This window comes from Fusarium flagelliforme, assembly GCF_020744385.1.
Source record: "Fusarium flagelliforme strain FIESC 12 MPI-CAGE-AA-0113 chromosome Unknown B0J16scaffold_4, whole genome shotgun sequence".
Classification (NCBI taxonomy): domain Eukaryota; kingdom Fungi; phylum Ascomycota; class Sordariomycetes; order Hypocreales; family Nectriaceae; genus Fusarium; species Fusarium flagelliforme.
Window position 1 is genome coordinate 4,818,328 of NW_025763506.1, and position 24,464 is coordinate 4,842,791.

The following is a 24,464-nucleotide window of genomic DNA, read 5'->3' on the forward strand; positions in this document are numbered from 1 at the left end:
GCGCCGAAAACGGTTAATCGTGTGGTTCATGGACTTCAGGGCTAGTACTGTATAGGCGTAGATTGATATGGACTACAGTGAAACGAGTACTACCCTGTTTCCGCATACCGGCAGTTGCTTGATAATAAACAAGCAGAAAGTTCCGGGACCTGGAGGTTAGCAAATGATTCCAAAGCTGGCTCCAAATTTCGTGTGTTGACGGGCTCAGCCATGTTGTCGCTAGTTCTATGGTCTTCAAGACTAAGCCTCAAGTAGTAATCGTAAATGTAAGCCAATCAGAGCTCGATCTAGGGCGGCCGCTTGCATCTGACTGCACAGTCCGTGCCCTCGCTTTTCAAGATCCGCTGTCATTTGCGATTAGTGGATAATGATTCCAAAGAGTGCACCCACAAACAGTAAGCTGCAGCGGTGGTACTTTGGCTACAGATCCCCCTTAGTTTTACCTGATGCATCGGCCTTCTACACGGCAAGGAAGTCGTCATTTACCAAGTTTAATCCCTGAGCTATGTTGCTTACAGTGCTGTACAAGGCTAGAAGGTTAAGTCCAGAATTGCGTGTAAGTTCCCGTATGGTTAACTGAGCGATGATAAGTTAGGATTCGTTAGACGTGAAAACTACATGGCCTGCCAGTATCCCACGCAGAGCACACATTTTGAAATCTCTCGGAGAAATCTTATATTCGACTTTGGTTATGTTGACGGGACTAAAATGCACTACATCATTAAACAGCCAGGAAACCCCTGGGAATCATCCCTTGTCAATAAGCCCGGGTTAGCTTAATTCTTCCCAATGAGATACCACTCAAAGATTGCTGCGAAGACTTGTTTTACCCCAGTTTCCATCACGTCACCGTGGCAAGGAATGATACGGTCAAAATCCCACTCGTAGATTCTTTGCACTGAGGCTTTGAAGTTGGATCGATCATTGGCACCTAGTACATACCACCCCAGCCTTTTCTGCCATATAGACGGAGGTTCTGCCGAGAACACTCGCGCAGTAATCAAATTGTTTATAAAACCAGATGTAGCCGAGATATTGGTCTTGGAGAACTGTTCCTTCGCGGGTATGTTGAAAAGGAAGTCCGCTTCAATTAGAGTCGATGTCGGCTTGTGTAACGATCAGATAAGCTCAAGGTTTTCGGTAATATTTACACTTTTCAAAGGGCATCATGACTCCTTTGCCCACACATGACCTTTTTTTTTTTTTTTTGCCCTGCCTAAACATAAGGTTTAGGCACAGCATAAATGCCTTCCTTGCTTCTATCCGGCTTTTTTCCTCTTCCTTCCACCCACATCCACAAGATACACCACAGCCGTACCTTATTAATAAGGTTAATAAGTCCCTAGGGATAGTTAGAAGCAGAGACCTAACATAGATAATAGCTATACCTCCTTAGTAACTAAGTTAGTTAGACTACTAGGATACTAAAAAGAATAAGCCCTACTAACTGCATTACATAATACCTTTTAATCCTTAGCTTATAGCTAAGATAGGTAGCCCCAGTTACAATAGTAATACAATTAACCTTATCTAAGGGATATCTATACCCCTTAATAGCCTTAACTATAATAAGAAGAGGTACCTAAGAAATTATCCCTCTTTTAATACCCTATATAAGTTAGATAATAACCCTAACTTAAAGGTCTACGTAAGGATCTTCTATTTTACCTATACAGTTATACGCAGTAGTAATCTATAAGCCTATAACCTAGACCTAGCAAGGAAGTATACAGTTACTGCTAAGCAAGGGTCTAAGGAACCCTTTAGAAGGAATAACCCTTATAGGCTATTAGAAGTACTAAATTTCTAGATTACCCTAGAGGATAAATAAGGGATAAAGGAGTTATTTTGTGTTTTTTAGCTAGCGTTAGAAGGGGAAAATTCGGTTAGTAGCTAGGCGTTTAGGCACTTCACAATATAATGCACACTTTGCGGCTTGTGTAACAGGATTATCTCATGGGAAGCTATAGCATCCACATACTCGAAAGAAAACTCCTTATCAAACTCTGGGGAGATAGTTTCAGGCCCAGCTATAACGGCATCAAAACGTAAATCTCCCAGAGCTGGCTTTGTCCTCCATTTTTCGGGGAGGCCTTGCGGAACAATTAGATAAGCACCAGGAAATTCAGCTTTCCAAGCGCCGATATGGCGGTAATGCTCCAGATTTGGGGCAATGATATACTTGACATCGCCGTCGATTGATGCAATGGCTTGACGAGAAGATGCCGTCAGAGCCACAGGGGAAATCACCACTAAAGCTCCGGACTCGAGCCGAACTAACTTCAGATCAGCAATATCCAATATAAAGCTACCTAGCATACTGACCAATAGTGGCACGCCCACCCGTCTTGAGGACACCATATTAGATGAAAGGGACAGAAATAGTGGTGATCTCAGGTGAGACTTGACGAATAACAGACGAGTCATTGTCAGCGTCATTTTCCATGGTTTCGCTACTCGGCGTATCTGATACCATCTTCATCGAGGTGCTGTGATGAGGGCAGGTAGAAAGGCTAGTTGGGAAGAATATGCGAGGATAAAAATGTCCTTTTTGGGTTGAAAGGCAAGTATTTCATGAGGGACGATGATGAGTATTTGTATGACATATGCTTCTGAATGTTTAAGTGGGCTGCGCAAGACAGTTGGTCATCGCCTTAGGATGTAGTGGCACTATCAGTCGCTCATGCCGAGCATAGCCCCTATGTGGCTATGATAAAATTACATGTGTAATTCAGCGGAAGAACCGTTTAACAGGCAGAGACTACCTTTGTGCTTCTGCAGTATTTACGCTCAGCCATGCCAGCCTTTCTTTATGAGGGTGACTATACCCGCTACGAATACTGGGAACCAGTTAAATAATCTTCCTCGTATTAACAAATACTGGACTGGGACCATGACGGTGTCTAGCCCCTCCGTACTCAATGATATAATAATATAGCCACGGTGTAGGAAGTCTAGAAGACATAGCACATTGAAAATAGTTTATACATACCTCAATTAAACATTTAATGTATGTATATTCTGTTATTTCCATCTCTTCAAGCTCAACCACGACCCATATCATCTGTTGTAGCCAGAACTACCGCAACCAGCTTGCTGGTATTAGACAAACAGACAAGAGTAAGCGTTATCCCAAAATTCGACGGCCCAAATGTACTTCTACCCTACTGCAATGTCGCCATATCCTGTCCAAATCAGGTTTTTGAGATTCATCAAACGTCTTGAGGCCGTTCTAGTTGAGTTATGGGGTAATAAGGCAGGGAGCAGTGGCCGCTTACTACAGTATATGCACTGCGCCTCTCTGGTACGGTATTGCCCTTCGGCATACCGGAGAGAATCTCCTTGGACAATGAGTTAGTAAGCGCCGTAAATGGTATCATCTTGTTGGAGGATCGGATTCAGCTGAGTCCCGGCAGCAGGCCAAAGTAACAGGGACAAGGACAAAGGGACATGGAAGCGGCTGGTTCGGAAAATTGTCTCAGCCCTACTGGGACTTTGGGGATGCTGGTTTTGAATGGAGATGGAAGTTAAACAAGAGTGTAAAACAAAGCAAAGAGTCCATTGTGCCAAGTCAGGCGGCCGCCGAGAGAATAGCTGATAAATCGGTGTCTCCGCATCGCCAAGTTATATAATTGGTTGAGTGATACGATTACTACTTTTGGCCTAGCTTCTGAAGCCGAGGAAGATCGTAAGCTGTTCCCGTACCAATCACATCTAGCATTTAGCGACATGGTGGCTCAGTGGCACCCCTGTCACTTTGACATGGAATTGTAAGTCTGATGGGTCAGGCCTCGAGAGGTTGATATAAAATTCTCAGGGTCCGAGAAACACAAAATTCTACTGACTTTTGAATATTGTTGATTGGAGCGCTCAGTTCTTAGATATTCGACATGAGACCAATCATTCCACTTCGTCAGGAAGGTGTCAATCTAAAGCCGGCAGTCGAAAGATCGAGGATTCTCCCTCCCAAGGCCAAGAAGAGGACGCGCCGCTGGGAACGGAAAGGAACGGAAAGGAAACCCCAAATCAAGATCTGGTTGTGGAACCTGTAAAATTCGGAAGGTCAAATGCGATGGTGAGAGAAGATGCTAACGCACCTTTGGGGGGACGGCCCACTAACTTTCGGAATAATAGAGGCCAAACCAATATGTACGCGATGCGCCACGGGCGGGTTTGACTGCGATGGTTATGCCGGTTATTCCACAGAAGGCAGTCTCACTTCTGATGGCGTTACCAGTAGCAGGGGTATTCCTGAGAGCAGTGACGAAGTCTCGTCGCCTGAAACCTCTTCAAACAGCTCGACCATCCAATTGGCGCACTCAGGTGGATGCCCCGAGCTTAGCATGGCTAGCACGATACAGCCCCCGGCACTGGATCACACCATGGTGTACTGTGAACAGTTCTATCATAATGCAAGCCAGAGTAATGGTATTTTCTATTATTCCAAGCTTTTTGCAAGCGTCGTTCTTCACGAGTCTATACAAGACAAGTGTATCCGTAATGCTATCTTTGCCATCGGAGCCTTTCTCTATGATAGATATCTTTTGAGCCGACCCGAGACATCACAGGCTGCCATTAATTCACGTCAACAAATCTCCCTGCAGTTCTATAACACGGCCCTCATGGACTTCAGCAGTCGTATGCAAAGTCCACACAAAGCATCCCATAAATGGATACTTTACATGACTCTATTACTTGCCATTTTCGAGTTGTTACATGGCGACTTTGATGCCGCTGACGGCCTCTGGGACTGCGCTCTACAAGTTCTGCACCCCTGGTTGAGCGTCTCATGTAGTACCTCGATCACTGACTCGGGCATACTACAGGGCACCGGCATGCAAGCAACGCGAGATCTAGTACCTCTGGTTGCTAAAGTAGGTATTAAAACGTCCTTACCCGAATCTCAATGGACTTCTGTCATGCTTGCTCGGTACAATGGTCTATTTGACCATCTTGATTCAGAGACATACTCAGATGAAGCAAGCAAAGCAGACTTGTCTCAGTTGCTAGCGTTTCTGGAAGCCAACATACACCAAGAATACAACTCAAGTATCAGGTACCCCGATTTGCTAGAGGTAGAGTTTCCCAACAGCCCTCAATTTCTGTGGTGCGTTGCTGCCTAGGAAACCTATACCACTGATAGGTCGCCATGTATTAATTCAATAGCCAGTCCCCCGACCGTTTTCGAGACCCTGAGCACATTGTATAGTTTGCTTGTAATGTAGCGTTGTAAATAATATTTAAAAGATAAACCTGTTAGGAAGAGGCTTGACTCTAGGTATTAATAGAGCAATAAGAGTAACACCGATCTTACTTACCTTAATAGGTGACATAGAGTTACCTAGCAGAGACTAGATCTATAGGTTCAAGTAACTAATCTCTTATTAACTCAAACGCTTACAATATATCTGTCTTCTATTAATCGTTAATAGCAAATATAAGTCAAGTATCCCATGCCGCAACAGTCAGCCAAGCATTTGTATAGACCTCATCCATCTTGCCTATTTCGGTTTCTCGATCGTTCGGGTTATCTTGGATGATGCAGAGTGAGTCAATCCAAAGGTATTGGATGCCGAGTTCGTCAAGTAACTTTTCAATACAGTACAATCTATACAGATTTATATTAGTTCAATACTAGGAGAGAATTCGAGCTATGACGGAGATTCAGAATTTGAGTCAGCTATATAAGTGAGCGTCTAATCTACACTACTCTTAAAGGCTCATCTATTTATTGTCCCAAGAAGGAGGTCTCAGCTTGAAATAAGTCTAGAAGAATCTCATTTCAAAGTAGACAATTGTTCAACATGGCCATGGAATCGTACCTCCTTATCATCCCAAAAGCCAATTCCTTCACCATACGACTCAGAGATTGTGATGTATTTATCCCGCTGCTCCGGAAGGCCCGGGATTAATTCACCGTTACGAACCCACTTGGTGAACGTGAAGGAGGCATCTCGCGCCGGCAAATCCAAAAAGAACTTGTTAAAGTACTTCAAGCCGGTTTCGGGGCTGGCTTCAATATCAGAAGCCCGGCTCTTGGGTCCGACAGGTAGCATTTCATGTCGGCCGTTAGGGTGCCAAACAGAAGCGAATGCGATTTTTGACTCGCCGTCAAGGTTTGGTTCCATAAACCAGGAGATGAGAACTTCGCCCGTCTCCAGGTAGAACCAAAGGGCAAAGTAACCTTTTCCAATATGGAAGTTGCCCCACTGTCTTTCGAACAAGGCGTATGACTGTTCGGAATCGATCTCGTGTTGGTTGCCATCGATTTCAAGATGTCCATGAAGACGTGTTGTAGGGTTGGCCTAGATACCATGTTAATAATCCAGTCCAATAGAAATCAACATCCTACTCACCCAATACCAAGACCACCCCGGAAGGGAAGTAGAGCCGTCAGGGTCTGGTCCTCGATTGACGAGCTGAACGCCACCGCCGCCTCCGTAGTAAAAGTTGCCACCAGTGGGTTGTAAGATAACGTCGAGTTTGATTCCGACAAAATCAAGCTCAAGGTGGGTGTTAGTCCATTGGTCACCCTCTTCGGGGCTGGTGATGTTTTGCGTGGCGCTCTTCAACTCCAAGCGATCAGGATTTCCAGAGCCAGGATGAATAATCGAAGCTCCGCGCGATGTGTTGTCCTGCAGGTCATTCAAGGAAATGAATGTTCCAAGAAGTTTGTCTCCACGTAGTCCTGCGTTGCTTGTCAAGTGATATTTGAGTCCCTCCTTTGTTGTGATCCAATAGAGCATGAAGACACTACGAAGTCTTGTTAGGGCAGGATGTGTTTCATGATAGGAAGGCCACTTACTTGTTCACGTTATTGGTATCTGTCGTAACATATGCCAAAGTCTTTCGAGCGTCGTATCTATTCACGAATGTCTTTTAGATGTTAGTTAGTTGGAACAACAACTCTCATGACAAGGTCGGCCAACTAAAGGACTCACCCCATCATTCTCTATGGTAGTAGGTGGATACAAGGGAGGAGCCCACGACAAAGTAAGCCCAGGCATTTCTCGTAGAGCAGATTTGGCCGATAAAAAGTCTCAAGTTGTCTAGAAGGAGGTTGCACAAGAGAACTATGTTGAAGCGAATCGAGATGAGATTGAAGTGTAGTATAGCCATGTATATTTCGTTTCAAGATATCTGTTTATAATCAGTTCTAACAACGGGTATGCGGGATGTTGTCGGCTCCGAATTGTGTTCCATGACCGTCGATTTGTCGACAGGAACCCAATCTGATCAATCAATGCGATTAGAAGGAAGGCCTAATATCGGAGAATCCTTGATGGCCTGAACTAACTCAGAGGTTTAGACTGGAATGAGAATAGTATGCGGACTAAAGTCGGAGAATACCCCGGTCGCATATAACAGGGTTGAGCTTGGGCTAGCGGACTATTATCGGAGAATCTCCTCACAGTAGAGGTAACAACATTGATACAGTACACATATGATCCATAAGCAATACTACATAGACCCTGGATAATTCTCTCCATAATATTCTTGTCCAGTTTTAAGTATCCACTGCAAAAGATGTATAGTACCAACCTCATGTCTATCCAACAGGTCGAACAAAAGCACCGCCACGGCCCGATGTCTTCGCCCACAATATTACCTACATAATTATGCATTATGATGCTTGTCGATGGATGCGCTGATCTTCTCCTGGTAAAAAAGGAGGCCAATGCATGGACCTCTTTATGCTGCACGCGCATGTTGTGGTCAACTGGCCCGGAAGATAAAAGGCAGCCACAACAGAGTGAAATCCGAGTCTTTTATTTCTAACAACTTCTAGTCACAACTAAGCCTACTCACCTTCGTAAGAACCAAGGCAGGCTGCGGCTTCACGTTAGCAACTATGACGGCCAGCTTGATCGTACTCGGTGGCCTTTTGGTGAGTTGTGTATCAGAGGAAAGATCTCAAGTTAATTGCTAACGTCGCGTTCACTCCAGCTTTCAGCATGGCTTCTCAACATTGTATACCGCCTTCTACTCCATCCGCTTGCTAAGTTTCCGGGTCCTAGATTGGCAGCTGTTTCCGACGTAAGCTATTGTGGTATACTTTACGCAATCCTCATGCTGAGCTTAATACCTTCAGATCTGGTACGCCATAAAATGGACCTCTGGTCGATATCCGTTCATCATGGAAGAAACGCATCGTAAATATGGTATGTTATCCTCCCTTTCGGTGACGTAGGGCTTATCCTGACTTCCTGTTCGAGGTGATGTGGTGCGCATTGCCCCTAACGAGCTTTCCTTCGCTACTGTGCAGGCATATCACGATATCTACGGACATGCGCTCAAGGGTAAAAAGAAGTTCCTCAAGAGTACTTGGTACGAGACAGTAGGAGATCATCCTGGTATAGTGAGTGTCAGAGACCCCAAGGAACACTCGCGACAAAGGAAGTACCTTTCCCATGCATTCAGCGCCAAATCGCTACGCAGTCAAGAAGCACTCATTCATGGTTATTTGGATCTGTTCTTGGGACAATTGCGTAAGCTTGGAAGTTCTGAGGGAGAGGGTATCAACATTGAGGAGGCACTCAATTGGTTGACGTTCGACATCATCGGTACTGCTCCAAAAATCTGGCTTTTCTTCATACTCTAATTCTTGTGTTCTAGGTGACCTTGCATTTGGAGAGTCGTTTGGTGCTGTTGCTGAAGGGAAAACGCACTTCTGGGTATCACTAATTATTGATGCGACTTATACCATGATGCTCTCAGGGTTGAGAAAGCGCGTTCCCCTCGTCAATCTGCATCTACCATTCGTTGTTCCAAAAGATGCGAGTGCGATGTATCGAAAACACACCGCATTGACTCGCGAGAAGATGCTGAAGCGACTCGAAATGCCCAACTCCGAGGACCGTGGGGATTTCTTCGCCTCTCTGTTGCGCAAAGGTGGTAATACAGTTCCCGAGCCTGAGCTTTACCAGCAAGCCAATACGCTCATTGTGGCTGGGTCGGAAACCACAGCTTCATGTCTCACCGGAATCGTCTTTTGCTTACTGTCAAATCCATCTGCTTTGGAAGCTCTTTCCAACGAAGTCCGCTTGAGGTTTCAATCAGACTCCGAGATCACAGGAGACGCCACCGCAGACTTGAAGTACCTCTCTGCAGTTATTGAAGAAGGACTTCGGATCTTTCCGCCTGCGCCTTTCGGTCTTCCCCGTGTTTCGCCCGGTGCTGTAATAGACGGCCACTACGTTCCTCCAGGCGTCACTGTTAGTGTAGATCACTGGACTACCAAACATGATAGACGATACTGGAAGGATCCTTACTCTTTTATACCAGAGCGCTGGATTGATGAAGGTTTTGGAGATACAAAGCAGGCTAGCCAACCCTTTTCTCTTGGCCCCAGAGCTTGCTTGGGCATCAACCTGGCATATCTTGAAATGAGGCTTATCATTGCCAAGATGGTATTTCATTTCGACTGGGAATTAGTGAACAAGGACGTTGATTTGTTCAAGGATTCAAGTTTATATTTGTTATGGAAAAAACCTCGCTTGATGGTCCGTTTCCATCCTCACAATTAGGTTTGCAGTCAATATAATAAAACACATCAGATTGCGCTTAGTACCCTCATCATAGAATTAGGTAGGTCACTTTGAGTGCAAAGAAGCGTGGACTTTTGATCAATTGCGTTTCAGCTCCTTGACCACTTGCAGGGCTCCAATACGAAGCAGCAAATCTTCCATCCCAATCGGAAGCAGATCGTAGGAAAGCCGGCGTCTCGCTAATTATATGAAAAGTGGATGACGCATGACAAATGAACGAATCGAAAGCTAGCAAACATTTCTGGGGTCAACGGCCATCGCATCCACTTAGCCGTGTCAGGAAATTAGCCGCAGACCGCGTTGGAAGATACTCTTGACACATCATCATGTCTCCAGGAGAAAGCTCAAGAAAGGGCAAGCCCATTGCCAGGCGGGCTTGCGATCTTTGCCGCAGCCGCAAATTACAGGTACGCACATACATACATGCCTCTCCAGGACTGGTCTGGGGCGTTCGATAACTAACGTTCCAATGGTGTGTCTTTGATCAAATACGTGCGACGACATGCAAACGTTGTGTACAAGTAGGAATGCCCTGCACATTCATGACTACCCGCAAGCCTCGGGGACCCCCTAACCGGTACATACTACCCAAAGGGTATCCGGAATATGAATAACACGCTGAGATATTTGAGCAGCCGAGTTGCCGAAGCTAAAGCCCAGGGTCACAATCCTTCCCGTCATGAGGCCGAAGAAACTCAAACATCCACACTCACACATGCACAGTGTTCTCCAAAAAGCCTACCCTCATCGCTTGTCGCAAGTTTGACGACTGAACATTTCTGCTCCAATGAAGTTTTCGAGGTATTAATTTCAGATTACCTCGAACACATCTATCCGCTTCATCCCATCGTACATCGACCACTTTTTCGGACAGAATTTCAAAATAAACGCTACCAAACTGACCCATTCTTCTACCGACTTTGCATCTCAATTTCGGCCCTCGTCATCTCTTGGTCGCCACGAAATTTTCAAACTTATGGATTCAATCCTGGGGAAACTGTAAGAAGCATGGTGGAAAAGGCTCACTGCTTGGTTACACTCAGCAAGACATCACAAAGTTTACATGATGGCATCCAGCCCAGCCCTGACGACATGATATGCTCATATGTACTGAGCGTGGCACTCCATGGTTCGGGCAGTACTCACTATGGCTGGGTGCACGCCTCTGAGGCGGTCTTATGCATGAGGAAACTGAGGTTGTATAAACGGGAATCACATATTGATCTGGGCTTTGTAAAGTCCGAAATGTGCAAACGAGCGTTTTGGATGATTTTCATCATAATGGCGTAAGTTATATCTGCTAAGACGCTCAGAAGGGGCTCGGGTGGTAGCGAACTAATTCTCGTAGCCACGATAGACTCACATACCCAGTGCCGCATACGGGGATTAGCTATAATCCAGCTTGCATTGACTGGGACTTCCTTGTCTTACTTGAAGTTGACGATCCAATGCCGGATGAATTGGAACAAAGCCAAGATTCCGGAGTCACGGCTATGCTGGCTGGGTTCATTGCCCTGATCAAAATATATCTCTGCGCAATCGCATTGCGACCCCAGAAACTACCCGGAAACCCACGTTATGGCCAATTCTCACCGCCATGTCCAGAACAAACATCCAAAAAGTATGGTAACGGCATCTTGACTTTCGCACAAGGCATGGATATCATACAAGGCTTACGGAATATCACAAGTCAATTACCTGATGAATTGAGGCATTTCAATGAAGATGGGTATACAAAGCAAGACACTCGTTCTTTTGCCATCCCGCGGGTGAACGTACACCTAACAAGTTTTTTCATCCAAAGTATCATCTTTGCGACAGTATCAGCCAACATTTCACCGATTGAGGAACCAAATCAACACCTCCACCAAACGAACCCGTTGGATATGTCTCAGTCCGAAGACAATGACGACATTGGGCGTCAATTGCTCAAACTCCGGAAGGGAATTGCTCAAGAATTATTCCACATCATTACTGCCACACCCATCTCCGCTCTCAAAGCAAATGGAATCGCTGCTGTAGGTTCCCCATATCTTACCATGGCGGTCACGGCGTTGGGTAGAATTGGCCAAGGGAAAGCCGAGAGTGATAAAGAAGCACAAGCTAACGTCCACATAGGTTTCGAAACTCCGAGAAATAACAGCTGCTTTATTGAACTGCAGAATCGATAGCACATATCGTGACAAAGAAGAAGAAGAGCAAGTTCAGTCATGCATCAATTTCCTGATCGCTACTTTAGTTCAGCTCGATGACATAAAGCAAATACACGAAGAGTGAAGGGTGTTGAGGTTAGAGAGCTAATATCAATATCTCAAGATACAAAAATGTTTGATAGGAATTTGAGAGTTTCTAATCCATCGTGTACATGTAGGGCTATTAGTGATTGACAAATATAGCTAGTCAAGAGTCAAGATTGTATATTTAGCCAATGCTGTTCTTTCATTGAGATTACCTTCTAAGATTTGGACGGAGATGATGACAGCGAACAAAGAGGGGGGGCTTTTAAGCGATATCATTGACCTCTTTCTATTGTTACTATTTTCATCCGCCTTATCGAAAGAAAGAAGCCTCATACAACTTAATACTGATGAATATTGCTAGCCAAGAACATCTTAGCTAGATCTTTTTCAATACACTAACCGTGGATGTACCGTTTATTCTCTATACGAGTCCTGTGACGGGTTGGGTTCCAAACAAGTAAACTAGTCCATACTGGTTTATGTTTGCAGAGTCGCAGGGCGTTTATACTAAGCAAGGCAAAGTATCACATCTCTTAATAGTAAATAGAGCAGGTTAAGCGTATTCAGGTAAAGAAGTCTTATTAATAGCTATCAAGCTAAAGGTTTCTATCTAAGCTAAAGAATATAGAGTATTTATACTATGCTAAGGTACACAAGTAAACGGTAGTAAACATATATCCTTATAAACCAAAGATTAGTATTTTAGTCCTAGACCAGTATACGTAGTTTCAGTCCAGCGTTAATTAGTTAGATTAGTAAGGACTAATATTAGACTTATTGGTCCACCATTAATTAGTTATCAAGGTTAGGACCAAAATAGACGCTTTCAGTCCTACTGTTATTAGTAGTAACGTAAGGAAATTGTAGGTACGTATAGAATGGTCATTCTAGGTCATAACACAATCTCTCCCCTCCTCTAGGTCTTATCCCCAAGGCCTAGCTTATCCTCATCCATTAGTTCTTCATCCACATATATCCAACTTAAACCTATAATTATCTTATCATACATCATATCATACTAACGCCATATCAGGCCATATCTCTAAGTCAAAACATTTCAAGACATCCAAATCTAGTTCTCTTACTAAGTACATCAAAGTCCACAGTAATCTCATTATACCTTATTCTCATTACTTTCATCGCAATCTCATTTACAAGGCCAAGAATAAAAAGTCTAATCATTGTAGTAATTATGTTAAAGCAAAGGTAGTATACAATAGCTCTAAAGTCGTAACTTTTCATAGGTAAAAATTTTTCCTAAAAAGGGTCTACTACTAACATCTTCCAAGTAATTACTCAAAATATACAGGAAAGAAAGAAAATAGAAAAAGATAAGCAGGAGGCTAAGGAAGCTCTTAAAGAGGCTATAGCTTACCTTGCTCGTATTCAAAAAATAAAGCATCATCTCAAAGAGCAGAGTAATAAGTTATTTGCTCGCAGTATAAGGTCTTTAGAGGAAACCAAGGTTCCAGCCGTTAACCAACTTAAGTCCAACATCGTAAGCAAAGCTTAGTCTCATAGGGCTCTTAATCTCATCGATTAGTCCTCCGTATATAATAATATACCATTCATCAATCCTTCCTTGTTTTCTAACATTACTAGTAGAAGTTCTTCAGAAGTCACTGGGCACTAGCAAGGTATTTTAGTAGTTCCCATGTATTTTCGTTTTCTAAGTAGTTTTTCTATTTCACCAAATACATTATTTATCCATTAATTTTTTACATATCCCTAATTTCTTCTACTTCGTAAAGTTTAAGTCCATCGATTTCTTTAGGTTTATTACCCATTTTAACTTAAATTGTGTCAGTAGCTAATTTAAGAAGTAAAATATAAAAGATTAAGTAGAGCCTAACTTTTATAGGTAGGTCCAGCTCATAATTATTCATAGATACCTTTTTAGCAATCTTATAAGGTCCAAGGTACTTAAAGTCCAGTTTATGGTTTAGTCATTTTATTTAAATGTTTTTTATAGATAAATAAACCATATCTCCCTCCGAAAAGGTAAGTCCTACTATCCTTTTAGGATCATAGTATCATTACATCCGTTTTCTTACAAATTCAAGCTCATCTCAAAGTTCATTATATAGGTTCTTTAGGTCGTCACTCTTAAGTATAGCTGCAGGGTTAATATCCTTAGGTTCTCGTGGTTCATAGAAGGCATCTAGTGTAAATCCAAAGTTAGCGTAAGCTAGTGTAAGCTTTATGCTTTCATTGTATACAGTATTATAAGCTAACTGTACCATTAGTAGCTTTTCAACCCAATTATTTTATTCATAATTAATATAGCAGCAAAGGTATACTTCCAATACTTGGTTCATGCATTCCGTTTATCCATCAACTTAAGGTCTAAAAGCTATCGTAAGTCAGTAGTTAAGTCCTAGGTAGGCCATAAGTACTTGCCAAAACTTGGCTGCAAAGGTAGGTCCTCTATCCAAAAGGATCTCCAATAGTAGTCCATATACGCTAACTATATATCTAAAGAATATATACAATAGTTCTTCTGCGTCTATTGCCTCTCTATAGGGTAGGTAGTATAAGAATTTCGTCAATCGGTCTACAATAACCATAATACTATCATAGAAAATTCCAGTTAAGGGTTCTTCTAATAGAGGTAGCTTAGTTATAAAGTCCATTGTAATTAAATCCCATAGTCATTGTACCACTAGAAGTAGTTATAGTATTCCATATAGTTTATATCATTATACTTTGGTTTTCTTACATAGGTCACATTACTTAATTGTCATTTCAACTTCCTTTCTTAGTATCTAGTACCCTTATTCTTAGAGTCATTTAAGTATCTTTATTACTCCTTAGTGTCCATATAGTAGGTGTAAGTGGAACGTCCTAAGGAACTCATGTAGTCCTTCTACTAGAGGTTCTCGTATTAGGGCTAGGTGCATCAGTCCTAACAACTAAGCCTATTATGTAAATTGAAATTCTCCCTTATCGTTTTTTATCAATAGTTATTCTTTTAACTTCACTATACCAGTGTCGTAATCTAGTCTTCTGCTAATTACATCTACTCTGCCGTTATCTAATCCCTTGCAGTATATAATTACAAAATCAAATTCGCATAGGTATTCAGCGTACCGTAGTTATCATCAGTTAAGTTCTTACATAGTAGAGAAATATGTAATATTCTAGTAGTCCATATAGACCTTAATTTAGTACATACTTCCCATTAGGTAGTATCTAAATTCCTTAAAGCAATTAAAAATAGCTAGGAACTCTTTGTCGTAAATAGGGTAATTAAGCTCTACTCCGTATAACTTATAAGAGTAAAACGCTATAGGGTATAGTTTCCCTTAGTCATCGCATTATCCAATTTATCCTCCCAGTGCAAAGTCTAATAAATCAGTCTCTAGTTCAATTTCCTTATTAGGGTCAAATATAACCAGTACAGGTTCACTAAGGATAGCTTCTTTTATTTTCTCAAAAGCTTTCTAAGTATTCATCATCCAGTTAAATTGTTATTCCTTCTTAGTCAACTCCGTAAGAGGGTTAGCTATCTTGCTAAAGTCCTTAATAAATCGTCAGTAGTAGTTAGCAAAACCTAAGAAGCTTTATACTTCCTTAACAGTCGTAGGTTTTAGCCAATCCACTATTACCAAGATTTTCTTTCAATCCATTCTAATCTCTCCAGGCGAGATAGTATATCCTAGAAAGTCTACTTCTTTCACATAGAAGTAACTTTTCTCTAGTTCAACCAATAAGTTAGCATCTTATAGGGCATTCAGTACCTTGTAAACGTGTTCCTTATGTTCTTCCTTATTATCTAAGAAGATTAGAATATTATCCAGGTAGCAAACTACAAAGACATCCAAGTATTATCAAAGTACATTAGTAATCATCCGCTAAAACGTTACAGGTACATTAGTAAGTCCAAACGGCATAACCAAATATTCAAAAAGTCCAAACTTGGTTCTAAAAGCTATCTTCTATTTATCTCCTTCCTTAATACAGATTAGGTTGTAAGCTCCCTTAAGGTCTAGAGCTATAAAGATCTATTTACCTTATAGGTAATCCTTAAGTTCCGTAATAAGCGGAAGTAGGGTCCTATCCTTAATTATAAGGGCATTTAACTTCCTATAATCTACAACAAGTCATAGTTTCCCATTCTTCTTAGGGATAAATATCACTAGAAACCCTACAGGTAAAGTAGAGATTCTAATATTTCCTTTTGCTAATTCGGTTTCCAGGTATTCTCTTAGGGTATTTAGTTCTTTTTCATTAAGATTGTAAATTTTCTAGAATAGCAAGTTATCTATTTTAAGCTATATCTCGTAGTCCCAGCAGCTATACTATAGTACCTTTATTTTAAGTTCTTCCCAAAAGAGTTTCTCATAGATTTAGTATTCTTCAGGGATATTCTTAAGCCTATCCTACTACTTTTTTTCCTCAAGTTTCTTTTGTATTTGTAGTTATTAATCTAGATCATATAGTTAGTATTAGAGGAGTCCTAAGATCTATTAATTTCGTCGTTTTCTACCTTTCGCATACTTATATTTTACTCCTTTTGAAGGTAGTAAATGCTTTGTTTCACACATACCTGTGCTATCCTCTTCAGTTAGGGTTTAAGATCTCTCGTTATTCATCGTAATCATCTCATCATCGCTATCCGCATTACCTAGGATAGTAATTTAGCCAGTCAGCCAGTCAATGTTTAGGTTTACTCATCTAAGCCATAGCATTCCTAGGAGAACATCTACTTCTCCTAAAGGTACAATATTAAAATCAACTCCTTGATTTTTTCCTTATACAAAGACCTTAAGGTAATCAATCTCTTAGTCTATAATACCATCGTTATAGTCAAAGAGTTGTCCTTCTGCATTAGTTAGCGGGTAGGGCAGTTACTTCTTTCTCCATAGTAGTTCTAGCTCTATAGCTATTTTTAGGTCAATAAAGTTCTTTTTAGCTCCACAATCAATCCAAGCATCTAGCCATCTCCCCTTAATCCAAACCTTTAGTACTAGGCAGTCAGGCTCGTTATCTTACGTAGCTCCTAGAGCACTTCGTAGTCTAAGTCATTTTAGTCCTTATACTTCGCTTATCCGTAGCTCCATTACAGATAGCATTTATCTTTTCCTATTTCTTCGTTTTCGTAGATGCTAGCAAGGTAAAGTCCATCTGCTTCCCATACGTATTCTAGTTTATTAGTATCTTCCAATTCTTCAGGTGTATCGTCTTTTTTCATCAGGTGTTTGTATTTCCCTTATGTAAGTTCCTCGAACTCTTAATCAGCTTCTTTGATCATTTTCAGCTACTACTAAATACTTCTTAGGGTTTCTTATTACCTTACTTCTTATCGGTAGTAGGCTAGGTTAAATCGTAACTCTGCTACTCCAATACCTTCGTACCAAGTGTATATTAGGTATCCCTTTATTTCTTTAGGCGTATAGGGTCTATCATTTAGCATTCCTAGAATTATAACTAGAAAATAGTTATTATCTTTCTTAGCTTCAAGGTAAGTCTTACACCAATAGTACTTGCATAATACCTATAAGATTTCCTTGTATTTCTTATTTATAAGTAGTATTTAAACATCGTCTTTAGCATCAAACTTTAGTTCTTAGTGTAAAGGGTTCATTACTTCTGCTATATAGTATACTTAAATGTAGAGGTTTTCCACCGTAGAAGTATTACAGTATTCCTTAGAGTTTTAGATATACTTATCCTTAGGGCTATTAAACATTCTCCTTCCTCCCTCATCGTACAGGGGTTAATAGGGCTTCTTCCATTCATTCTTAATTATTTCGTCTTATTTGCAGAGGCTTCATACCGTCGCTCGTACAGCTCCTCCTCTATATCCCATACTTCAGGCGTACTATTATCACCTAAGTTAGCTTCAGTATACTACATCTCATTCTACTAGCACCAATTCTTCCTTCTATTAAAGCTTGGTTCATACAGGGATATCGTCAATTTCCTGTACAGTTCTTGTAGCTAGGCTTTATGCCAATAGTCATAGTTAAACGGGGGTTCCTAGTAAGGGTCGTTCCATAGTTGCATCATATCCCCTTAGTACTTCTTCGTAAGCAACAATTCTTCATCCTTCTTCATTTTCAGGGTCTTCTTCCAAATCGTAGCACCCATCGTAGATTAGTACTAGTTCGGTTTTTGCAGGCATACGCATCATTCCCAGTATTTAGGTTTCTCCAAGTCTTTTCTATCTACTTCTTTTCTCAGTTTACTTACATCATTCCTTAAATTCCGGGTCACACTTCTTTCATTCTCTCATATAGTCATTATGCAACTTCTTCTTTCTTTCTTATTCCGCAATATACTCAGGATCCTTCAGTACATTATATCCCAAGTCCGGTTTCTTTCCGTCAGGGTAGTATTTATACATTACTTCCTAGTAACTTTCAAAGGGATCTTTAGGTTCATTTGCAGAGCTATCTGGATAAGTAGCCCATTCAGTCTAGGTTCCCAAGTCCAATCGCATGCCTATTGTAGTGGCCATGTCATAGCCCATGCAGCACATTCCCAATATCTACGTACATTAAGCCATCTGTAGGTTAGTTATACCTAGTGCTTAGGGCCTACCTTGGTTTAGGTCTCTAGGTTTCCGTAGTTACAGGCACTGTCTTGCCATATATCCGAATTAATTACAATTATAGCACTTACATTTAGACATATCTCATTGTTGCCGTAGTGCTTACTGCATAGCTCCTAGTACTATAGGGCCTGGTTGCATACCGTACAAGGTATTTCCTTGTTAATTGCCTCATCGGTTTCCTTAGTGCCAAGAGTTACCCTAATTGCTATTTCTTTGTTAGCTAGGGTAATAAGGGTTAAAGTCGCTTCCTTTGCAAATAGAGTTAGCCTTCTCTCATCTGCATTCATACTATCTTTCGTCAATCTTAACAGCCATCGTAATGTACGTGGTAAGATTATTAGGTCTATCTGCAAGGTAAAGTTCATCCTTAACTTCTTCCTTAAGACCTCGGTAATAGATTTCTATAAGGGCTTCATCATCCCATTCAGTCTTAGATGCAAGTTATCGGAATCGTACAGAGTAGATAGCACAGGCTTTATTTTACTTCAGCATAAGCAGTTCAGCTACTACCTGTCATTCTTCGTTAACTACTCCAAAATTATCTTTAAGGGCTTATTCAAAATTATCCCAGTTAGAGAAGATATTCTAGGTTTCCTAGTCCTAAAGGTTCTCATTATCCTCGTATTCAAGGTAATCCCTAAGGATTAGTTCAAACCAGTCTTTAGCATCTCCCTAGATCAGTACTGCAGTGTAAATAATCTTCTTCTAGCTAGTATCAAGCCGATTCTTATACATCTAGAAATATCCTTTCATTCAGGTAAGGAATAGTATAACATCTACTGCTTTGCCTGTAAAGGGTTCCAGCTTAGGGGGTTTAAGTGCTTCGCCTAAGTCCCTTTTAAGTTGTAGTGCAGGCAGGGCTTGCAGAGTAACCGCAGGCTGTTCGTTAATACAAGCGCGGAGGGTATTAATAGTACTACGCATCTACTGTATCTCAGCCATAAGTTCAGCCATGCTAGGTGCAGCTCCAGTGTAAGAGGGTGCAGGTCCAGTATTACTAGTCATCTTAACAGTATAATATTACTCAGTCGTTTAACGCAGTACAGTCTAAACAAGAGCTATCAACGTATAACAGGTTAGGTTCCAAACAAGTAAACTAGTCCATACTAGTTTATGTTTGCAGAGTCGCAGGGCGTTTATACTAAGCAGGGCAAAGTATCACATCTCTTAATAGTAAATAGAGCAGGTTAGGCGTATTCAGGTAAAGAAGTCTTATTAATAGCTATCAAGCTAAAGGTTTCTATCTAAGCTAAAGAATATAGAGTATTTATACTATGCTAAGGTACACAAGTAAACAGTAGTAAACATATATCCTTGTAGACCGAAGATTAGTGTTTCGGTCCTAGACCAGTATGCGTGGTTTCAGTCCAGCATTAATTAATTAGATTAGTAAGGACCGATATTAGACTCATCGGTCCACCGTTAATTAGTTGTCAAGGTTAGGACCAAAATAGACGCTTTCAGTCCTGCTGTTATTAGTAGTAACGTAAGGAAATTATAGGTACATGCAGAACGGTCATTCTGGGTCGTAACAAGTCCCTTATACAGTATCTTTCATAGCCAGCATCAAGGCCGTGCATACTGACGAGAATGTGGATCACGTTAAGTTCCTTCTAAACGCTATAGGGTAGGGTGGTCATATCTTGATGTTGGTGAAAAGTCCTTCTTTAGATCCCATTTTGCATGAAAAAACCTTTCGATAGTATGATATGTATACCTTGAGTTTACCAGACGCTGTAAACTATCAAAAGCCTGGATCGAGGCCATGGTCATCATATGCGAATCAAAGTACAAACAGAACTGTCACCAGTGTATCGACTGCAACGTTGGGCAACGCTAAAACTCGCGTGTTCCCACTTGTGAAAGCTTGTGCAGACTTATGCAGACCTATGCAACTGCCCTTCCATATAATTGGTTGAGAAGGGTGGAGTCTGTATCGCTCATCGTTATTCCCTGTTCATATCCTGCCAAGTACTGAGATGACTAACTCCACAAGCGCTGCCGGCTTTTATCCGTTGCGGCAGGCTATCTACACTGGTAGGTGACGAGGATCCAGTTTGCAGAAACGAGCTGAAAGTGAGGAGGGAACGTTGTCCGTCGAGAAATTAGCCGGCCTGCTTTCCTTTTCTCCTTGGCGCAAGAATGCGGGCGGAACTGTTACTGGCCGTGGAAGGCCTCAAAAGCTTGTGTAACAGTGAATGTCTCCACAGACGAGATGTTGTTCGCCAGCCGAGGTTCTAGACCGGTCCATCGCGATCCAACTAGCCTATTGTATCTGTTGAAAGCAAGACAGACCCCACTGAGGCTTGGTGCACCAAAAAAGAAGCGGATAAGCAGCATTCCAAAACGGCATAGACTGTCTCAATCACTCCTCCATCTTATAGGCTCTTGGCCGCTTCGATTTCTAATAGCCTAACATCAAGAGACAGGAAGCCGACTATGGAAACTCAAAGAAATAATCACTCTTCGTAGAGACCATTCTGCAAGATACCACTTAGCATCCCTAGCTCAAGACGGATTTATCAGCGTTTTGGCCGTCATCTACTTCAGCAAATCTATCGGGTGATATTCTTCCCACGGCTTGATCCCACAGGGCGTCACAATCATATGGGATTCTACGGTACTGAAAACAATCCCAATATTCGGCATGATGCATAATATCAATTGAGTGAGACAGGCCGTCTAGTTTGCCCTTTCCATTGCTTGCGACAATATCTCTCTGACTCTCTGACGATCCCTTTTCCTGTTTGATCCATGATCCGATGGCAATAGCTCCAATGGGTCCACATATTTCAGAGGTCCGACACGATTAGATATGGCACCGAAGATCGACAGCATACCTGAAAGCTTGCCGACATCCTGCGCTCTGGGGATGTATGATTTGTTGTCCGCCTGACGGGAGAAGTCTATGATGCTAGCCGCTAGGCCGGCTGCAACAGCGGTAGCCACTACAGACAGAGTTAGCATGTGCAAAAGCCCTTCCACTGGTACTTTGACTCACTTGAAGTCCCGCTCATTTGCTCATTTCTCCTCTGGTCTGGATGCTGGAACCCTTCGCCGAGGATGGCAAATCTGGATGTGTCGTCCCTAGGTTCGGGATTAAAGCCTGAGCTCTGATTCCCCAAGTTGGTCGAGTAGATGCACATGGTGGTAAGGTTGTGCCGTGCAGGGAATGCAACAGGGCCGATATTTTGCCAGTTCGCGGCAGCAGCTACGACAAGGACGCCGGCAGCCTTGGCCCTAGTCGTTGCCTCGTCCAGTTCTTTCGAGTAGTGACGGAAGCCGCCGGAGATGCTGATTATGTCAACGCAGTTTGGTGGACTGATGGCCCAATCGATTGCCTGAGAGAAAGGTTAGTAAGAAAAGATTTGATGAGCGTTCCACAGACCTGAGCCATTCGGATTGGTCCATCTCTGTCATTAGCGTGTTCCCTTTCGAATATCCTGGCAATGAAGAGTTCCGCTTCCTCGTAAATGTCAGAAATGATCTTGGCGCAACATGTGCCGTGCCATGAATCATTGCGTGTCTCGTTAGTGAAATCTTTGTACACTATCGTGTTCTGGGCCATCTTCGCAGTGTCGTTCAGCCCCGAGTCAATAATGGCGATCTTAACCCGTTCGTATCGATCGTTACTGTCTCCCTTCATTACTTCTATCAACTTGTAAATCTCTCCTAGCCAGTCATCGGCCGTACGTTCGTGTCCGCTGTTAAGAATTGTCAGCTTTCCATGTGGAGAACATGGTGGTCTAGCGCTTGTATCACACATATGTACTGACCCTTTAACGAACGTAGCTCTCCCATTTGACGCCGTCGTCTGCCTCTTGGTAAGACCCTCCCAGGTAGTTAGGGAAGCAACGAGTCTCCCATTTTGATCGTAATCGGCTACCCATATTTCTATATCTTCCAGGGATTCAAGCAGACCTCTCCAGGCAACGTCTGCAATATCGCCCTTGACTGTCCGGGATCAGAGACATAACTTCAACAATATCATATTAGAAAGTTCGTACCTTTGAAGCAGATATAATGCCTCCGCCTCTTCTTGTCCTTTGATATTATCACACGGTATTCGCGCTTCGTGTGGTCTTCAGAAGACCGTGCGATAAGCATAAAGTGCTCTGAACCTGCTTGTTGTGCTGTGGTGGTGTCAATGTATTCGCTATCTGAATCAGCGACAAGTATGGAGATATATGCTATTTATACATCCTACCGTGAATATATAAGCTGTTCGCCGTGCATTGGACCTAAAAAAAAGTATTCTCGTAATCTCTCTTGAGCGATCGTAACGTAACGTGCGAAAATCTCAGCATCTACAGTGGATGTTACGAGAAGGCTGTGTATGGGATGGGTTTCAAGGCGTACCTTGACGAAGGTCGAAACCAAAATTCACCTTAGACGGCTCTTCGCCTACGACCGCATCTATTAAGGTCACAAAGAGCTTTCCGAGAGGGTTTGTCTCATGACAAATCAGTGTTTGTTCCGTTACTACAATGTCCTCGGTTAGTAAAAGGCAATGATGGTAGATGATTTCAAGAAGTACCAAGAATTTCCTTGCTTTGCGTTAGAGAAGAGCCCCCCAACACAAGCCGTAGATAAGGCTCGGGAAGGGTTATGATAGTCTGAAGCTTAGGCATCATCCGATAGTGTTTGAGCATCATTCTAGATGGGTTGCAGAGTGTTCTTATAATTCCGGCTGAATCGGCAGTGACGCTGCGTATTTTAGTCGCAGGGAAGTCAAGGTCGCTGTATAACCCGTTAGTACCTGTGCAGGAGTGATTGAGCTGGCTAAACCTGTCTCCACGAGACTGCGCATCAAACTCACGTTACGGTCCACTCTAAACGGGTAAACTGGGTGCCGTCCGTGGCAGGGATTCCAATACTATCCAGATTGTTTGAGGACTTTGGGCCATCCTTCAGGACTTCCAGGTGGCTCGACACTGCCATACTTTCGATGCGAGAAAGGCCTATCAACTCTCAGTCGTTGCTCGGGCTACCCTGGGCGAAGGGCCCTGTTCTTACAGAAAGAGGGGATATCGGAAAGCTTCACGACTATTGGCCTGTGAGACTTGAGCAAGACCATGGTCCAATTTCGACGGCCATCGAGGCATATCTCCTCTCTAAGGAAGCATTTCCTGGATCGCCCTGGAGACATTGTTATCTCTTTGTATAGTTTTTTGGTTAGATTCAATGAGCGTCATGTTACATACTCCTGTAGCAGAGCAAAGATTCATGAGGTGCCCCGCGACAGCGACACTGGAACTCCATATCTGATCTTTCGGAGAAGTAAGCTCTCGGGCAGACAACCCTACAGCTAGTCAAGTTGGCAGAGTTAATCTCGCTCACAATAAAGCTTAGCGAAACAGCAGTACAAGGCTGGTTAGGTAGGGATATTTGACCTGCAGCACTTCTGATATGCTCTACTAATTGATCGAGACTCGTGATAACTTCGGTTTGCCTGGTTTCGGATTCGTTTCCTCTGTCTGAAGCTTTAGAAAACATCTAGACGTGTGTTCTCAGTAATCACTTACGCATACAGGCCCGCGTCTATCGCCAGTGACAGCGAGTTCGCAGAACGTTTCAAACCTTCGAACGCAACCTCTAGTTTATCCCGCCACTCCTTCGTCAGGAGTTCGAAATGATTCGGCACGTTGTCGCATTGGCTTGTTAAGCTGTCGAGGAGGTTCTTGATTGCGACCATTGCGTTCCCACAAGTTTCGAGTCGGAGCGCCAGAGGGGAGCATCTGTCAATGCTGCTTTGACGTGGAAAGCTATCCAATCTGTCTTTGAGGAACCAGAGTTGACCTGTGATACGTGAGACAGTCATTCTTTCGTCATCTTGCTGTCTATCTACAAGCCAGAGTGCGGACCTCATGAGGCTGCCAGCGAGAGCTGTGAATTCCTGCAGCCGCGATTGATCCATAATTTGCCGTTTTGTCGTATGCTGTGCATAGGTCTGTTCTTCAACTGATGGACGGTAAATGCTGAGTGAGTGGCCGTGTCAGATGACCATGAAGTGAGTGTTGCGATCCTCCGCCCTCACACGGGAGAATATTCCTCCGTTGCGATACGGAGCCTTGACTAGGCTGTGCTGACCACCACTGAGCGCCGTGGCTGACTCTA

General features: G+C 42.7%; 7 protein-coding genes across 7 annotated transcripts; 3 read left to right on the top strand and 4 right to left on the bottom strand.

Moving 5' to 3' along the window:
• Nucleotides 1–776: 776 nt before the first annotated feature.
• B0J16DRAFT_363186 (uncharacterized protein) lies at nucleotides 777–2,446 on the bottom strand (the record flags this gene model as incomplete). Its single annotated transcript, XM_046129850.1, has 4 exons — nucleotides 777–1,106; nucleotides 1,927–2,276; nucleotides 2,326–2,347; nucleotides 2,378–2,446. 4 exons carry the CDS (start codon nucleotides 2,444–2,446, stop codon nucleotides 777–779), a joined length of 771 nt encoding a protein of 256 aa, XP_045983819.1.
• Nucleotides 2,447–3,890: 1,444 nt separating this feature from the next.
• Nucleotides 3,891–5,123, top strand: B0J16DRAFT_363187 (uncharacterized protein; the record flags this gene model as incomplete). Its single annotated transcript, XM_046129851.1, has 3 exons — nucleotides 3,891–3,921; nucleotides 3,956–4,075; nucleotides 4,135–5,123. 3 exons carry the CDS (start codon nucleotides 3,891–3,893, stop codon nucleotides 5,121–5,123), a joined length of 1,140 nt encoding a protein of 379 aa, XP_045983820.1.
• A 654-nt stretch (nucleotides 5,124–5,777) lies between these two features.
• On the bottom strand, nucleotides 5,778–7,007 carry B0J16DRAFT_372865 (uncharacterized protein; the record flags this gene model as incomplete). The annotated part of the gene is made up of 4 exons (XM_046130497.1): nucleotides 5,778–6,305; nucleotides 6,357–6,753; nucleotides 6,806–6,876; nucleotides 6,942–7,007. The coding sequence occupies 4 exons, from the start codon at nucleotides 7,005–7,007 to the stop codon at nucleotides 5,778–5,780; spliced, it is 1,062 nt and encodes a 353-aa protein (XP_045983821.1).
• Nucleotides 7,008–7,494: 487 nt separating this feature from the next.
• B0J16DRAFT_343336 (cytochrome P450) lies at nucleotides 7,495–9,534 on the top strand. The gene is made up of 5 exons (XM_046128020.1): nucleotides 7,495–7,888; nucleotides 7,948–8,037; nucleotides 8,093–8,162; nucleotides 8,217–8,564; nucleotides 8,617–9,534. Exons 1-5 carry the CDS (start codon nucleotides 7,853–7,855, stop codon nucleotides 9,525–9,527), a joined length of 1,455 nt encoding a protein of 484 aa, XP_045983822.1. The 5' UTR covers nucleotides 7,495–7,852; the 3' UTR covers nucleotides 9,528–9,534.
• A 1,022-nt stretch (nucleotides 9,535–10,556) lies between these two features.
• On the top strand, nucleotides 10,557–11,825 carry B0J16DRAFT_356224 (uncharacterized protein; the record flags this gene model as incomplete). Its single annotated transcript, XM_046129460.1, has 3 exons — nucleotides 10,557–10,834; nucleotides 10,897–11,566; nucleotides 11,667–11,825. The coding sequence occupies 3 exons, from the start codon at nucleotides 10,557–10,559 to the stop codon at nucleotides 11,823–11,825; spliced, it is 1,107 nt and encodes a 368-aa protein (XP_045983823.1).
• A 9,015-nt stretch (nucleotides 11,826–20,840) lies between these two features.
• B0J16DRAFT_343339 (peptidase S8/S53 domain-containing protein) lies at nucleotides 20,841–23,127 on the bottom strand. Its single transcript, XM_046128021.1, has 9 exons — nucleotides 22,885–23,127; nucleotides 22,707–22,829; nucleotides 22,555–22,654; nucleotides 22,355–22,503; nucleotides 22,124–22,301; nucleotides 21,736–22,051; nucleotides 21,349–21,688; nucleotides 21,026–21,295; nucleotides 20,841–20,968 (listed from the first exon to the last, which is right to left on the bottom strand). Exons 1-8 carry the CDS (start codon nucleotides 23,000–23,002, stop codon nucleotides 21,030–21,032), a joined length of 1,590 nt encoding a protein of 529 aa, XP_045983824.1. The 5' UTR covers nucleotides 23,003–23,127; the 3' UTR covers nucleotides 20,841–20,968; nucleotides 21,026–21,029.
• Nucleotides 23,128–23,521: 394 nt separating this feature from the next.
• Nucleotides 23,522–24,309, bottom strand: B0J16DRAFT_343352 (uncharacterized protein). The gene is made up of 3 exons (XM_046128022.1): nucleotides 24,212–24,309; nucleotides 23,873–24,146; nucleotides 23,522–23,820 (listed from the first exon to the last, which is right to left on the bottom strand). Exons 2-3 carry the CDS (start codon nucleotides 24,040–24,042, stop codon nucleotides 23,544–23,546), a joined length of 447 nt encoding a protein of 148 aa, XP_045983825.1. The 5' UTR covers nucleotides 24,043–24,146; nucleotides 24,212–24,309; the 3' UTR covers nucleotides 23,522–23,543.
• Nucleotides 24,310–24,464: the final 155 nt, after the last annotated feature.

Coding starts and splice junctions, on each gene's coding strand:
- B0J16DRAFT_343336 (XM_046128020.1), top strand. CDS start 7,853: ATGACGGCCAGCTTGATCGTACTCGGTGGCCTTTTG. Junction 8,163..8,216: donor AGAAACGCATCGTAAATATG/GTATGTTATCCT, acceptor TTCCTGTTCGAG/GTGATGTGGTGCGCATTGCC. Junction 8,565..8,616: donor GTTGACGTTCGACATCATCG/GTACTGCTCCAA, acceptor CTTGTGTTCTAG/GTGACCTTGCATTTGGAGAG.
- B0J16DRAFT_343339 (XM_046128021.1), bottom strand. CDS start 23,002: ATGATGCTCAAACACTATCGGATGATGCCTAAGCTTCAGACTATCATA. Junction 22,655..22,706: donor TGGTTTCGACCTTCGTCAAG/GTACGCCTTGAA, acceptor CATCCACTGTAG/ATGCTGAGATTTTCGCACGT. Junction 22,302..22,354: donor GCATTATATCTGCTTCAAAG/GTACGAACTTTC, acceptor GATCCCGGACAG/TCAAGGGCGATATTGCAGAC.
- B0J16DRAFT_343352 (XM_046128022.1), bottom strand. CDS start 24,042: ATGGTCGCAATCAAGAACCTCCTCGACAGCTTAACAAGCCAATGCGAC. Junction 23,821..23,872: donor ATAGACGCGGGCCTGTATGC/GTAAGTGATTAC, acceptor AGCTTCAGACAG/AGGAAACGAATCCGAAACCA.